This window comes from Ptychodera flava, chromosome 11 (genome assembly GCF_041260155.1).
Source record: "Ptychodera flava strain L36383 chromosome 11, AS_Pfla_20210202, whole genome shotgun sequence".
NCBI classification, from domain to species: Eukaryota; Metazoa; Hemichordata; class Enteropneusta; family Ptychoderidae; genus Ptychodera; species Ptychodera flava.
The window spans coordinates 29,260,894-29,278,001 of NC_091938.1; the positions used below are offsets into that span (position 1 = coordinate 29,260,894).

General features: G+C 37.2%; 1 protein-coding gene across 1 annotated transcript; it reads left to right on the plus strand.

Moving 5' to 3' along the window:
- Window positions 1–785: 785 nt before the first annotated feature.
- LOC139144033 (adhesion G protein-coupled receptor B1-like) lies at window positions 786–16,183 on the plus strand. The gene is made up of 19 exons (XM_070714681.1): window positions 786–926; window positions 6,608–6,702; window positions 7,157–7,348; window positions 7,915–7,983; window positions 8,266–8,386; window positions 8,698–8,868; window positions 9,267–9,342; window positions 9,647–9,791; window positions 9,936–9,985; window positions 10,749–10,875; window positions 11,300–11,397; window positions 12,687–12,792; window positions 13,084–13,211; window positions 13,650–13,739; window positions 14,030–14,096; window positions 14,645–14,730; window positions 14,939–15,068; window positions 15,555–15,596; window positions 15,903–16,183. Exons 2-19 carry the CDS (start codon window positions 6,613–6,615, stop codon window positions 16,044–16,046), a joined length of 1,932 nt encoding a protein of 643 aa, XP_070570782.1. The 5' UTR covers window positions 786–926; window positions 6,608–6,612; the 3' UTR covers window positions 16,047–16,183.
- The last annotated feature ends 925 nt before the right edge of the window (window positions 16,184–17,108 follow it).

The window sequence follows — 17,108 nt, forward strand, 5'->3', positions numbered from 1 at the left end:
TTTACTTAAAATCTGAACCTCGTAAATTACACAACACATTAATGAAAATACTTACACTTACAGACCGCCATGCTTTATGTTATTAAGTTGTCCGTGCTAAGAAACTTCTCCTGCAAATGTCGCGAGGTCAAAGGTAAACTAGCGATAAACATCCAGCTATGCTGAGTATGCCACCTTATTAATTGAGAACAGCTTTAACTATCACATTTGAATGCATTTTTTAAATGATTATGGGTCAGAATTCGAGGAACAACACGCGCACGGCGAGCGATCGTCTCGGTATGCACACAATACGATGGCCGCCATCACTGAGAGTGCGTTCGGCTGTTCGTTATTTGTTTGCTCAACCTAAGTTGCCAAGTCGGCCGCGCCGGAAACAAAACACAGGTGACGTAGTCTGCCAGTATGAGCATGCGCAATTGAGCCTGGGAGCGCGAGAATGTGTATAGTATTGTAGAACTGTCTCGCGCTATCATGTCGTTCAGCTATAAAATGTGTGCATGTTAACAGAAACTGGAATTACTGCAGAGAATACTTTCCAGGACATCACATGTAAGTCTCTAAGGTACCAAGGAGGACGTTCAGGAAATCCTTTCAGAAAGTTCACGCCGTCTGTGGCCATTTTGTGGAGTTTATACGTACCTGCACTGGCTGCAGCGTATACAGTATTTCTACTGTACAGTGCACATATTGCCGGAACATATGCGATGGAATTTTGTGTTTCACGTCGTTCAATCATTCAGATGGAAATACCGCCCTTCTCAAAACTTTGAAAAAAAAAGGGTGACAGACTTTGGAATGCTAACTCTTGTATATCAAGAATGGCGTAATTTAATGAGAAGATATTTGTATTCGAGCATGGCTACAGGTTTTGATTCGAGAACTCTCATGGACCGTGGTTGTATTCAACAATCGAGAGGGCTAGGGTAAGTCGAAGTTTTTCCTATGTCCATGTAGCACTTGTGCAAAAATAAGCGAATCCAGAGGCCTTTGGCGAATCAATAAATGCGTTTTTCACCAAGCTGAAAGGTTGAAAGATGCGTCCGTCACTTTGGGACGAGCTAGATAAATGCAGTCAAACCAAACTGGGCACAGAAATTTGCCATTAGTTCTGGAAATAGTTACCATGGCAACTCGAAACATTAAAATAAGTCTGGTTTTTATGTTCTCTGACCCGAACTCCCCCAATAGATAATTTTCATATCAATCAAAGTAACATTTCATGGGATATTAGAAAAACTGAAATTTTCAACCCCTAAAATGGTTACCATGGAAACATGGGGCAGTGAATTCGATATCATATTTGGTCTTTTCGACCCAAAATACCCATATGATGAAATTTTCACAGAAATTGAAACTATTATTATTCGCGTTATTATTTCTATATAATACTTATATTAATTATTTTATGCTCTCGCTATCACCCGTGCATATGTCGTGAATTGGTCAAAATCTCGATGTATACCGTTGCTGGATGTGCTTTATTGCTTAAATATTTAATACCGATTATTAGTCTAAGAATAAAATGATGTCATTCTTCCCATACCCGTTGTATTTAACAGAGTTTCTAATTCTGTTTTGATTTTTTTGATTTTTCTCCCCTTTACAGTAATTTTATTCTCAATGTACTATTTCCCTAACCAACTGTAGGCCTACTGTGTAAGTCTTCTCATTCAAAATGTCCTTAAACTTCATAATATTAGATGACCCATTTTTTTAATGATATGAATATTGTCTGTTAATTATAATAGAATCATAGTACCAAAGATATTGCTTTGAAAGCTGTTTCCGAAGTTACGAGTCGCATTGAGTTTTGTGAAAGTTGGATAGGTTGGCGACAATATTGGATGGAATTGGGCGATAGTTAAATGAAGTTGGCCACAGTTGGGTCGCACTGAGCGAGAGCCGAATGAAGTCGGCCACAGTTGGGTCGCACTGAGCGAGAGCCGAATGAAGGTGGCCACAGTCGTGTCGCACTGAGCGAGAGCCGAATGAAGGTGGCCACAGTTCACAGGGACGCGTTATTTACCGAGCACACGCTGCCTCTGGCGAATGTGGGTACTATGAATAGTCGTACACACACTCTCACTCATAGGAAAATCCAAGGGTGGACACCGAACTAGACGGTATGGGAAAATCTACATTGTAACGGCTTATATGCCAACAAAACCAATAGTTATGACTATTTCTTACGTCAAATAAAACATTTTCCCAGTATTTTTACCAAGTAGTGCGTCTGTCATTTGAAACGGAGTGTAATTTCGCCGCTTGAACGAAGGGAAAACTGCTCTGTATGCAAATTACACATCGCGACGTCACTATATATTTCTCGAGTGCTGATTGGCTATGAAGTGTCGGCTTTCCTATGACGTAAGTATGTGCGAATATGAACACTGCAAACGACGTCCCAGAGTTTAACCCAGAAGTATGGATCTCGAACAGTTTTCGACTGTTTCATGGCATTAAAGTAAGACGTATGCGTACAACTAATTAAACCTAGTATCTGTCTAACAATATGTGAAGTCTGGAATATCTTTTTGGTCATTTGTTTCATATTTCAGTGATTTTTACCAAGGTTGGAGCGCGAGTCGTACACGGTAACGTACAGACCGTACGCGTTCCGATGAACCACGCACCAGCTGTCCAATGACAGTTGCCGTTTGAATTTGATTGACGTACAGAGCAGTTTTCTTTCAGGTGTCCGGTTTGTGTCCACCCTTGGTGTTTTATATAAGAACAGCGGCAATGCACTTTATCTTGAAAATACTATTTTTACGATCAGATGGAAATATAAATAGTTATTAATAATTAATATGTTATTATGAACAAGCGAACACGGAAAACAAATGTTGCAAAAGATCGAGCCATAGGCCTAATGTTCGAAAATTGGTACTCATAGTACCAACACTCGTCATGTAGCGCATGGCATGGATGGCTACATTCGAAAGATAATGCGTCTCTGTGCCACAGTTGGGTCGCACTGAGCGAGAGCCGAATGAAGGTGGCCACAGTTGGGTCGCACTGAGCGAGAGCCGAATGAAGGTGGCCACAGTCGGGTCGCACTGAGCGAGAGCCGAATGAAGGTGGCCACAGTTGGGTCGCACTGAGCGAGAGTTGAATCGCACTGAGCGAGAGCCGAATGAAGGTGGCCACAGTTGGGTCGCGCTGAGCGAGAGCCGAATGAAGGTGGCCACAGTTGGGTCGCACCGAGCGAGAGTTGAATCGCATTGAGCGAGAGCCGAATGAAGGTGGCCACAGTTGGGTCGCACTGAGCGAGAGTTGAATCGCATTGAGCGAGAGCCGAATGAAGGTGGCCACAGTTGGGTCGCACTGAGCGAGAGTTGAATGAAGTTTGGCTCAAAATGTAAGGTATTAATTTTGGCATGGATTACGCGCCATAGACATACCCTCAAACAAATCATGGTGGGACAAGGAGTGCTCTCGCGCTAGAGACCGGAAGTTTGAACTTTTAAATACATTTCGTAAATCAAATAAGGGAGAAGAGTTAACAAATTACTCTGATTCTAAAAAAACTATTTAAAGAATTATGTAAAATGAAAGCGGAAAACTACAAGAAGAAACAACGGGACACTTTATTATTTCTCGCGAACGATCATGCGAAATTCCGGAAGACAATTAAAGAAATAAGAAGTAATAATAAGTCGGGATCTACCGCTGATAACAGGCAACAAAGACATGGTTCGATTATTTTAACACGCTACTAAATAATTCAGTTGTTGTCCAGGATGCCGTATTTGAATAGCAAATTGCCCTTGATTTAGCAGACGACGATGCTTTTTGTGCTGCCTGCGACAATACTACTCCTTCAGACATTAACAGCGCTATTACTATTGGGAATTTCGAAGTGTAACAACGCCTTACAGAACTCTAAGTCTCCTGGTCCTGATGGACTTGTGAACGAAATGTTTAAGAACTGTAATGATGTTTTGAAACACTGTTTTTGTGAACTTTTTAATTTGATTCTTGCTTCAGGTGTATTCCCTGAGAGTTTGGGTAAAGGTATTATTTATCCGCTTCACGAAAAAGGTAGTTTTACAGACGTCAACAATTTTCGTGGTATTTCCCTTTTATCGTGTATGAGCAAAATGTTTACTAAAATTATTAACGAGCGTCTGGTCAAATGGGTAGAGGAACAGCAATCATTGTTGAATCACAAGCTGGTTTCCGTAAGGGCTACAGTACGATTGACAATATCTTCACGTAACAGTCTATTGTACAAAAGTATCTTTCTCAAAGAAGATGCCGCATGTACTGTTTATTTATAGATTTCTCTAAAACCTTCGATCGGGTGACTCCCAGGTACTTATGGCACAGATTGATATCCTATTGCTTACATGCGAATGTACTTAAAGTGCTTAGATCCATGTATAATAACATCGAGTCAAGTGTTCTGTGTAATGGCGGACTAACCGATTATTTTAATTGTAATGTGGGATCCAGAAAAGGGTGCATGCTCAGTCCTCTATTATTTAGTCTTTTTATAAACGAACTTGCGTCCTATATAGGCATAGAAAATGGGGGGATTTCAATTAATTCGAACTTTGAAAACGTTGGGATTCCCATGTATGCGGATGATGTAACGGATGATGCCGATCTGCCTATTAGATTACAGAGAAAGCTGAACAAACGAGATATTTTTTAATCAGTGGGGCATGTCGGTCAATTCAGACAAATCCAAAATTATGGTATTTAGAAACGGTGGGATATTGAGGGATAAGAAAAATGGTTCTACATGGGTTCTCCAGTAAATGTTGTCAAACATTACAACTACTTGGGTATGCTAATGTCATCACGACTTTCATGGTCACCAGTTAAAAGTAATCTGTGCATGAAAGGAAACCAAGCTCTTTATCAGATAGATATTGTTATCAAGAAATTTGTAGGCTCCCCCTCCCACAAGCATTTGAACTATTTGACACATGTGTTGCTCCGGTAATTTGTTACGGAGCTGAAATACGGGGATTTTAATACTCACCTGTTATTGAAAATGTACATTTTAAGTTTTGTAGATTTCTACTTGTATTGTCTACTTATATTGGTGTAAATTCTAGTGTAAACCACGAAGTACTGCTTGGGGAATGTGGTAGATATCCACTGTCCTGTATTTACATGAAACGTTGTATCGCCTATTGGCTAAAACTTGTAGCTATGAATAACAACCGATACCCAAAAGCTTGCTACGAAATGTTGAAAGATTTGGACCTGGCAGACAGAGTGAATTGGGTAACTAAAGTGCGTGAGATATTATTTCGATATGGTTTTGGTATCGTTTGTCTTGAACAAGGAGTGGGAGATCCAAAGTTATTTCTTAATTTATTTCAAGACCGATTACGGGATTGTTACAGGCAAGAGTGGTCGGCGTCAATCACTGAGTCGCCACGTCTTCGCCGCTATGTTCATTTTAAATCCATGCTCAATCCTGAACTTTACCTTTATTATGTATTAACGTTCCAAAATTCAAGGTTGATCTTGCAAAACTCAGATGTTCAAGCAATATGTTACAAATTGAAACCGGACGCCACTGCAATCCTGCCATACCTGCAAATCAGAGTTTTTGTCCATATTGTAGTAGGAAATTCGCTGGTAGAGGACGAATTTCACTTTGTTTTACTCCGTCCATTATACGCAGAACTGAGAGTTGATTTGATACCTTTAGGGTAGAAAATATATCCAACACAAGAAAAGTGTTTTAATCTCTTAGCGAGTGACAATAATCGGGTTCTTTATAAATTGTCAATATTTATTCACAAAGCCTTTAAGATTAGAGACGGCTTTGTTAATCAACGAGAAACGGTTCAATACTTTTCTGTGTAGTTTTTCGTAGCTCTCTTTTGTAAATAGCGTTAACATGTTTTGTTTTTCTCCTGATTTGTGTTCTGTAGCCTTAATATGCGATGGGCTGAGGACTATGCATTTTGGAATAAACCAACAATGTGTAAAACACTGAGTAGTGTAAAGTTAATAAGTAGCTCGTCTGCATATTAAATGAAGATTTATAAATAGTCATATAACTCCAAAATAACTGAAAACTTTGATGAAATTTACTGCAGATACTAATCCGACAGATATCGGACTGTGTTGTGAAGCACTTAGTAGTGTTAAGTTAATTAAAGGTTAAATGAACTTTGTAATTAGTGATATAACTCGAAAATTATGGCATCAAATATAGTGAAACCTGCTACAGATATTGATTTGATAAATGTTTTCGCGTCAAAGCACTGAACAGGGTCAAGTTAATGAATGGTATATTTGCATATTTTATGAACTTTGTTATTAGTAATATTACTACGAATTACAGTATTGAGTTTGATGAAACGTGCTACAGATGTTGATCTTCTAGATTTCTAATTGTCCAATGAATTGAACAGTGTCAAGTTAATAAACAGCTCAGTTGCATATTGAATGAAATTTTGTCACTAGTGATTTAACTCCGAGAGTACAGTGTTAAAGTTGATGAAACCTGCTACAATAATGTGGCAGATATCTGATTGTTCTGTGAAGCATACTACTATGTAATTAACCTGTCGTAAACCACTTGAGCACATTCAGTTCACATCTGGTACTTCAATGTATTTTTCACTTCTAGGAGTGATGAGACGGTTCTGTAATGTCAATGGAGAATGGGACGAGGTGGATACAACTGATTGCAAGACCAGGGAGTTACTTGAGCTAGCAGAGAAGGTGAGAACGATAGCATTAACAATTTTATTTTTTTGACGGTTGTCGCATTTTCTGTCGGAACTTAGACTCGACTTGAATCTACATTTCTGAAATTCTTGTCATCTAATACGGTATCGCAAAAACCGCATTTACTAAAGATTTGATTCAAAATACATTTACATGGACCACCTTATTATACCTATTTGAAAGGGACTTGGAAAACAAAACAAACAAAAAATCAATTAAAAGAAAAAAAAACATACAATGAGTCCAATGAAATGTCTGAAAACCAACTTGATATTAATATACAACAGATACACGGAACTTAGAAAGTAATTTCATATAGAATTATATTATGTTCAATAGGGACAAACAGCTTTAAATATTTGTTCCATTATAATGTAATATAGAGCACTTCCCAAGACATTTAAACAATGCAACGGTAGTCTCAAAACATTTCGTTGTTCACGCACAGATAACTAACATAACTGGCATGGTTGATGCAGTGATAGCTCTGGATTCCCTAACCAATGTCACCGAACATCTCAATATAACCCATGGAGGCGATTTATTGCTCGAGAGTGACCTCATGCTAAACATAGCGACAACTGTATCGTCTCAAGAATTAGGAGAGTCTGTCCTTAACGTTACAAACACGTATATTCAGGTACATAGTTATATCTGAAAGCAGAGTATAAGATGTCGACTTAGTGTCTGTATCAGGCACCTTGAAAAGAGTGGACGGAATATATTTTGCAACATTGTTTAGTATAGATGTATACTAAATAGGCTTTCCAATTGGAAAATTGCCTAGCTTGATTCCTACGAAAGGTTATGCCATGTTCAAGTGACAAACATAACCGAGTGAATGAACTTCAAGTATGGCACTACTGAAGAGTTCATTACGAACTAAGTACGACTTTTCAAGTATGTAGTCTAAGTTTTTCTTTGGTTTGATTAGGTATACATTATTCTTCCATGTCCCTGCTCAAAGAAAACGATATCGGTAAATGAACTTTTTTATCTATTTCAATCACAGGTGCTTACTTTTGCAATAAGAGATCGCTCAAAGTGAACAAACTCTGAAATGTGATTTACCGAATAAAATGAAATTGTCTACATATGGCTTTCTCCAACCCTGCATTTCTCACACAAGTTAACGAAACTTCCAACAGGTCCGTTTTAATAATTGCATATCCAAGAAGAATTTTTGTGTCAATGTTTCGTTCACAGCGTTTTATAAAACATATTGATCGACTCTTGGCAGTAAAATTTGAAGGTTTATGGGCACAAGTACATCAGGTGAGATAATTGTTTTTGTTTTTTTTGGAATTTTGTACACGTATGTAAAACTTACGTGTCTAATACCATACGATTTTGTTGATCCGGTGAATAAAAAAAATAATAATCCAATGTTCTTTATATCTCTACGATTTTTGTCTCCACATTTCCGATAAGCTAACATATAAGATCGAAAATTGGGGATTGTTGAGGTTTTTCATCGTGAAAGTACTGAAGTAGCAATTGACATGAATGTGTGCGCCAGGCGCGACATTCTGCTTGTATTTGACCATTTCATTAAAGGAACACGGACCAAACAAGGGAGTGTTGAAGCTGTTTTCTTCTCTAGAATCATTCGGTGACACATTGTATGACTTCATGAGAATATCTAGACAGGACGTGACCTTGTCAACTGGTGCATTAGGTAAGCAGAAGGATGTCATGTAATCGATTAGCCTAGTGCGCAGCGTCTCGGAAGCTGTTATCCATTTAATTGGCTGACTCTTACCGTTATTATTGAATAATACAAATACACTCCCTAAACGTCTGTGAATAGTGAAAAACGACAATGCAGATATAACCTACAAAACACGCTGCACTTCAGCAGAATCAATTTGATTAATCAACCATATTGTTGGCTTACCCACGTGCGTATATATGTCGAGATGTTATCTTTAGAAGTAGACGTTTTCTTAGCCCGGTCACTTCCCAATGTGCAAATATTTTATTTTGCAGATTTAAGAGGTGTTTTTATAAAATCTCTCGACGACTTCATGATTGATTTTACCACAAACACTGTACCAACGAAGAGGCGTTTACTGAAATGGAACAGCTCAGACCTTCAAGATAGTTACCTACAGATACCCAAGGCAACACTGGAAAAGATAAATGTGTCTACTTCTATAGGTACCAAAGGTTGATTAAATTATAGAAAACAATTTCCCTGTTTTAGGAATAATGTCGCTGTGAAAACAAAGTTTTAGCACTTCATGAAGAATTCTGATCTATTGCCTCTATTAACTCTCAAAAGTTGAATCACTTTTTGTGAATACTATACAAACACGGCTAGCATTTTAAGAGCTTGCCTAAAATACTATTTTAGGCAAATGTTTGGTATAGACAATCTCTGCTTCGATCGGCTTAAACAGAGTGCCTTTGATTATAATCACGAACCTTCCTTCCGTCATTCACAAATGCAAATTGAAGCTGAAAACGTAGTAGTGCGTCTAACGCATTGTAGAGACAAATATACTGAAGGCTTACCATTGAACACTAAGAAGAGGTTTTCTTTTTGCAATGGATAGAGATGCCGTTGGTAGTGATATGCTACATCTATCGAAATCCGGGAGACTTTTTACCAACGGACACTGTCACAACAAGGTCAGAAAATGTTAAAGAAGTTGTTTCTTAAAACATTTTCATTTTGGATCCTTCCTTTGTTGATTATTTTGGACTACAGTAAAAATAAATCCTCGAGATTTATGGGTTATCCATGCAGGACTTAAACGTTATTTCTTATTCTTGTAACTTTTGAATACATCAAATTAAATGAAATCAAAACCTTAGAAAATAATTAAACTAAAAACGTTATCTATGTTTTACAAAATGTACGCTTGTAAATTTCCTCCGTCTTTTATTACTTCTGTAACCCTAACCTGTATTTAACCCTAACCTGTATTTACAGACCGCAAAGACGAAATTGGGTAAACTCAATAACTGCAGTGCAGAGAGTAAAGCGGGTGAACACACCTGTTATTTCGTTGTCAGTATATCCTCAAACGCGTCAGAATATTGATGTGGATGTCCAGATGAGATTCTACTTAAAAGAGGTGAGACTTGTGGTGCTGTGTTACAATAGACTATGTCTCAGAAACTAAAAGACATAGCTTGAATTATCTGAATCTAGAATTACTTATCAATTATCGGCATTTTACCAGGAACGTTTAGGCAATGTCGTCTTTTTTGCCTTGCAGGAAGGATATTCCCCGACCTGTTCATCCATGTCTCTTGAAGCTATTTATGGGTAAGACCAACTCTTATTGTATAGATTCCTACAATAAGAATACATTGTACTTTAAACCCATATAAATATTTGTTGATAGATGCATTTACCAACTAGCTGTTTCCTATCAGTATGTACATTACATGATGCCAAATTGAACTCTTTACTATGGTCTGTACATATTGCTAAGCAATTTCAGATTTAGGAAGTATAACGTCGTAGTACGAAAGTACTTCACACAGGACCTTGCAACTATGACATTTACGCAATCAGGGAAAGGGATGTATATCGTGTTGTATCCCTGTCGATATTGTTGTAATGATTGCATTGCCGCCAATATTGCCACGAACATATTTTAAAAGACAAAACTGTCGACGTTATGTTGTTAATTAAAGATATTATGTTGCTATTACCTTTTTGTACCCATGAATCCTAACATAACATTCCAAGGAATAATTTTAAGACCCATAAGATCTAAGATCTCATCCGAAGGAGTAAATGGTGACATATATATTTTTAAATTTATCTTTAGACTACAGAAAGTAAGGGAACATCGTATAGAAGCGCACAGTGGATGACACTCAGAAAGCCACGAATAGGATAGTGTGATTCTATACTCATCACTGCATAGAAAATACTTGCTGTCATCGTGTACAAAGTACGTTAACACTGGCTATAATGTTTGTAAGGAAGTCGACAAGGGAAGGGAAGGGAAGGGCTTTATATAGAAGGTGATTTGTTAGCCGAAAGTGCACACCACTGAAATCTTAATGTCTTCCTACAGGATATGGAGTAATCACGGATGCAGTGTCAGTGAAATTGGTGTCCATGAGGTTTGGGAGTATGTAGAGTGCAAATGTAATCACGTGGCAAACTTTGCTGTTATTACAATCATTGGCAAGGAACCTAAGGTTTGCATATCCAATTAATTATCAAGCATATTTTGCTGTACGCTTCTTTTTGTTAATAAAAACCTGCACCGTGCATTTTCTATACTAAAAAGAGTATATGAATAACGGTATGAGTCTGAAAATTGGCAGCTAACAGCTCTTTAATCAAGGCCTTGCAGTATTATAGGTTTTTTGTGATCTGACACAAGGATGCGGCCGAAAATTACAAGATAAAAATGTACATTTGTTTGCTGTTCAAGGAGGATACGCCTATCGATTTACTCATTGCATCAGTGGTGTCGGAAATGCATGACCATGGACGGTAGATATGTATTTCATTAGTTGATGTATAAAGACCAATATTCAACAATGATCTCTGCATTAGATGGAAAATTCAATCCACAAAATATTCTTAAACTCCTCATCTCGCCCCATTAATTTACAGCCTTTTCTTAAAGCCGCCGCCAACATTGTTTTGACGATTTGCTGCGTTTTATCCTTGTTATTCATTATATCGAGTGTCATCGTTGTATTTTTGGCAAGGTAAGTACACTTGACTTTTAAAGCTCGTCGATTTTATAGAAATTTCAACAAGCAGTGTGAAAGTTGAGAACGTGACCACTTTTTCAAGAGGGGGAGCAAAAATTAAGACACCAGTGTAATGTTGCATTGACTGTGTTTTGTCGTCATTACAAATGTTTTGCGTACGTGCATAGTCGTGTTTGTGCTTAAGTATGGATACATGGATGGACGGATGGATTGATGGATGGGTGTTGGATGGGTGGATGAATGGATGGATGGATGGATCAGAACATTAAAGTGATGCGAAGGTATAACTTTGTAAGATATGAAAACTTGCGAGAGTAACCATTCTCATATCCCCAGTATGCCGGGCGTGTGTGAAACAGTGTGGGATCTATTTGTTAATCACAATCTCTTTTGACGAATGCCCATCGGTCCTTTACTGTTCGCCGCTCAAGCAGCGCGTATTATTTAACGAAATGTCTCGTAATAAAGAAACAGACCTCTATCAGGGGCAGACGACACAGATGAAAGTGAAGGGTTGTCTGAACTCTCTGTTGGTGACAATAGAAATGAAAATTGATCAAAGCGTGGTGGCGTATTGTTATTTTGATTAATACCTTGTCGAATTATTAATAATAAATGCTGTTAGTGCATTGAGAAGAAAATTGTCGTCAGTTTTATCATGTTTCACATAGCATTATATGTGAGAGAAATGCTACAAATTAAAGAAAGTTATTGATGACAATTGTGTTTTCTACAATGAAGTATGATGACAGCAATCTACTCAAGTATTGAAGAGACGTAAGAAAAATAATTCCACCCCAAAGGGCTGAGATCGGTGTTTGACATTTGTTTGGGAAATTCCGCGTCAGACGAACTGGACAGAAATTTTGCAGCTCTATCGTTCTTACATACACAATAATTTGTTACAACAGTTGATGAAATATTACTTCTGTATCGCAATATCTAGCAACTTTTAATAAACACTAGCCAGTAAAAGCAGATTATTTTCTATTTGGTCTCGTGAAGACAAATTGTGATGAGCAACTCGGCGATATACCTCACGGTCACCCTTGTCTTAAACAATACCCACAAATGAGGCGGCATGAATATACTGTTTTGTACTGATTCAAACGCGCCAATATCAGAAATCGACGCCTGTTGTACTTTGCCTATCCCTAATGAATGCATAAATTCCTATACTTCATAAAATGCTTGAACCATAGAGAAATCATTATTTCGTTGTGTGATGTTAATGACATCGGCCTTTAGTTTGCATCAAACCCTGGTGTGTTTTTATATTCCAGGCTGACATCAGACTTTTATGTTGTCCTATGCCAGGCTATGGTGTCACTTGGTTTCTATCCGGTCTTAATCGCAATAGACGCCAACCTTATCGAAAGAGAGAATGAGGTAATACTCTTGATCTGAAATCAGTCTATACATTTATAAATGAACTTAAAATAGGACCCGTACAAACTGCTAAATTTGACCTGTTTGAAGCTTTTGATATATATTTTTGCACTAAAATATGTAGGATAGACGAACATATTAACAGAAATCTCTGAAGCCACTCCTGAGCTAGTGTAATTAGAACATTGTAGCTAAAATATTGTCAAATTCTGTCTTCATTTGCAAGATTAAACTTTTCTTTGATATGATGATGCAACAGCATGATGAAGTTATTGTTATGTTTTCCTGCAGAATACATGCCGAATTGTGGCGGCCTTCTGTCAGTTTGCACTGTTAAGCAATGCTTCCTGGATGATGAACATGAGTGTTCAACTTTTCATCCGTCTCAAGTATTACGTATACCGAAGTACAGTGGCAAGGTGATTTTTGATTCAGGAGACTTTACTTGTGGTATTGTTTATGTTTTTAAAGGTTTATGTCCGTTTATGATCAACATTTGCCTTCTAGTGTTTGCTCTCATCGTTGGTGTTGAAATTGAAGGGAGTGCACTTGTTGTGCTGTCCTTGAAAAGATAACGGGACAGAAAGGACTCCGAAGTACCACACGTTAAATTCGTTTTAGAATCCTTCCTATATAGGTCACTCGTACGATACACCAACTTCATGCATGATACATTTATTTTAAAGATTTGGAAGAACGAAGGTTAGGAAAAAAGTATCTCAGTCAGAGTCTTTAACATATCCCTAACATACGAAACATGTATTTTTAGTGGAAGCAAACGATTAAAAATATGCAATAACCCTTCTATAGTTTCCATCAGCGATATATGCATAAAATAATCATTCGTCATCTTGCAGAATCTCTTACATCATTTGCGGTTGGGTACTGCCTAGTGTTGTCTTTGCTATTTTGAAATCAAACATTCCCGCTCACCGAGAATTGAACAGGTAACTTATGTTTTGTCTTAAAAAGTCGCTAACTCAATCTCTTGAACGCGCTTTTCCTGAAAGATAGAAATCCTACACTTTACACTTAACCGTTGAAAGCATTTATCACGTAAGCGTATGACTAAATGATATCATTTTAGGGGAGAAAGGGAGAGGATGGGGAAGGGAGGAAGGGAGGCAGAGTCCTATAGAGAAAGACAGGGACAAGGAAATGAGGGACTGAGACGAGTTTTATTACTATCATGAAAATTACGCGATGAATTGAAGGAAATCATTTTATTTCCCAACAGTTGTCTGGTTTTCAATCCTTCAACTGATTATACCGTCACATTAACGTTAGTGTCACTGACTGGAATGGTGAGTAGCTTTCAGGGATAAGTATTTTGTGAAAGCTGTTAAACTGTAAATGTTTGAAATAAAAACGCAATACTGCTTATATTTCGTTTTAGGTGATTAAAGGAAAACTGTTGTTATGATCAAATAGATAAAAAGCAAAGAACTAACTATCGGATTTCAAGAATCGTATTTCGTGACTGTCGAAGACTTTTTGCCAGATAAAGACCTCATTTTCACACAACGTTCCTAGTTAATGCGATGTCCCTGGTAAATTTTCATCTCGATAATGCAGTTTGCGATTGTTTTGAAGATCAGTTGCGGAAACGATGATAAGGGTATACACTTTGAAGCTGATATTTTGATATAGGTAAAGCAAAAATTGCCGAACAAGTCTACTTCATCTGACGAAAAGTCAGAGACACAGCCAGTTTGCGGGAAACTCTTTAATCACTGGCAAGATATTTTGTTGGTAAATCGTTATTTACGTTCCTCATAGTCAACGAACAGGCCATCGGCGAAGTGGAAAACTAAACGTCAAAGTACTATTTTTACTGCTATTGACAATTTAGGTAACGTGTTTTATGTACTGGTGTGATTACAAGATGTTCATTAAATTGGCGAAGGTCATTAATGGACCAGAAGAGCAGTTATTATGGTAAGAAATAGATTGTTTAAAATGTAAAACGATTCATTCTAGTTATTTTGTAACTTATCTTTGCCAAATAGCACTAGGTCACACACTATAAAATGAATACTTCAAAGAAATATGCTAGTGGAGGACTTTAAAGGTGTTCAACTTTAATGTAACATTATGCAATGAATGAAAGAGCTAAATAGACGGCATTGTGTGGCATTTATTTAAGGGACAAGATAAGCACTTCAATGCTGCTCCAAGGCATATTCATGGTTGGGCGATGTGTCAATGTTATCGCAGTAATGGCAAATGACAATCCATACCCAGTCTATTTCTTAGCATGTCTTATTTTACTCGAGGTAAGTTCTGATATATTCAAGTAGCGCAAAGTAACCCGAACTATCGAGTATTTCGGATAGGTTTCGTGGATCAATTTTTGACCATTATTCTCTAATCTACTCTGAGCATTTTCGAAAGATCGTGTTTCTCTAAAATCTTAATGGACAATAACATGTATAGCTAATAACGACTTCATATTGTGGAATCGAAGAATTGAAATCTGGCGTGCTTTAGCTTTGCAGACATGTGCACGAATTTTGAAGACAGCAACTACTTCTACCGTCTTTATTAGAAGGTTCTTTTACAATTCTCGATCAGCTCACTTAAAGTAGACGATGCAGTTGTGAAACGTACATTCGAGAAATACGTCATTTTTGAACTAAATATAGTTGGTTTAAACCTTTTTCTCTCCACTTTGCATCATCAATTAGCGAAAACAAAGAAGCCTTACCACTTGTAACGTAACCGCATTGAAGCTGATATGTTTATTCACGTTTGTTTTAAAGGGGTCTTTCGTTTTCCTTGGACACTTTGCCACAAATCAGGAGGTGAGTCTGACGATCATTAATTTTTGAAGCTTGTGTTTGAAGTAGTTTACAAAAAAAGAAATAAAAACATACGTTGAGTAAATATACAAAATATAGGAATAAAAAGGAAGCAGACAAGCAAACAAACACCTAAATAATAAATATATGTATACATAAATAGATAAACTAGTCTGCCTTTATCCGCAGTGTTCCAATAAACTTTTGTTTACATATCAGTACTTGTGCAGGCTTTGTAATACAATATGAAGCGCCACGAACATTTTCGGCTAGTAGGTAGGTTTTTATCTTTCTCTTCGATATTTGCAGCTGCTGATTGTCCTTAGGGCTCGGTACTTTGAATCGGACGAAGATCATAAGCAGGCTGTAAACGACTTTGAGGTAGAAGATGCTCAGCGACTGCAGATTCAGTACTTTGGATGCAGATTAAATGAACGCATAATAAATGCATGAATAGAGAATGCATAGATAAATGCATAAATAAATGCATTATAAATAAAATACATTTTCAATATCAGTAAATGAGGCGGAAATACATGAACTATCCAATGATTGCGATCTACGCTGAAAATAACAGTGTGTATGCATGTTGAAACCGATAAACTCTAAGTATAATGCTCATTGAGTACGGAAATGTCATCCCCGTTATACCAGTGACAAGCTAAACCCTTACATCAACCTAAAGTCAATTAAATCAAACAGCTATGTACCCTATCAATAATGCCGTTGATTGTATTACACAGCATACAAAAGACCATCGAAATGTATTCAACGACCATGGCACGTCTTAAAATATCTGACTAATTTAATACCGAAATAGTTAGATTAAAAAGGCGCTATCCTTTGAACCTTTTTTTTCACTAACAATGTTGCAGACGAGCAGTTGCTGATGTTGTTAAATTTACTGAAAGATGTCTAAAACGGTCGACCATATATAGACAACTTCAATCCCGTTTGCGTACACTTATAGAAAAACCTCGGGTCGGGGGAAACGGGGCTGGTTTTTACCGCAGAGTTGGCAAACGTTTACCTGCATTAGACCACAGTGCTAGCTGCTCTACGCTTCCGCGTGTGAAAAAACACACACAAAAAGTGAAAGGTCGAGACGAATGCTGATGATTGTAAGATATATGAAAACTGTGTAACAGATATTAAGTAATATATATATATATATATATATATATATATATATATATATATATATATATATATATATATATATATATATATATATATATATATATATATATAATGTCTGTGTTAGACTGTATTTTTTTCAGGTTGTTCCAAGCGTTGCTTCCCTTAAGAGAGGAGGCGTAGAGAGCGGCTTCAAATGACGATTTTCCAGTCTACTTTGAATATAATGCGAAACTTTAAGTTACTCCTTATATTGTATTTTAACTTACGTTTAATCTTCCCTCTGCTATTCATCTCATTTGATTTTCTTGTGAAATTCTCTTGACTTTTCCATAATCATGCATTACACTTCATCGAAACAGTCTTAATAAATCCATT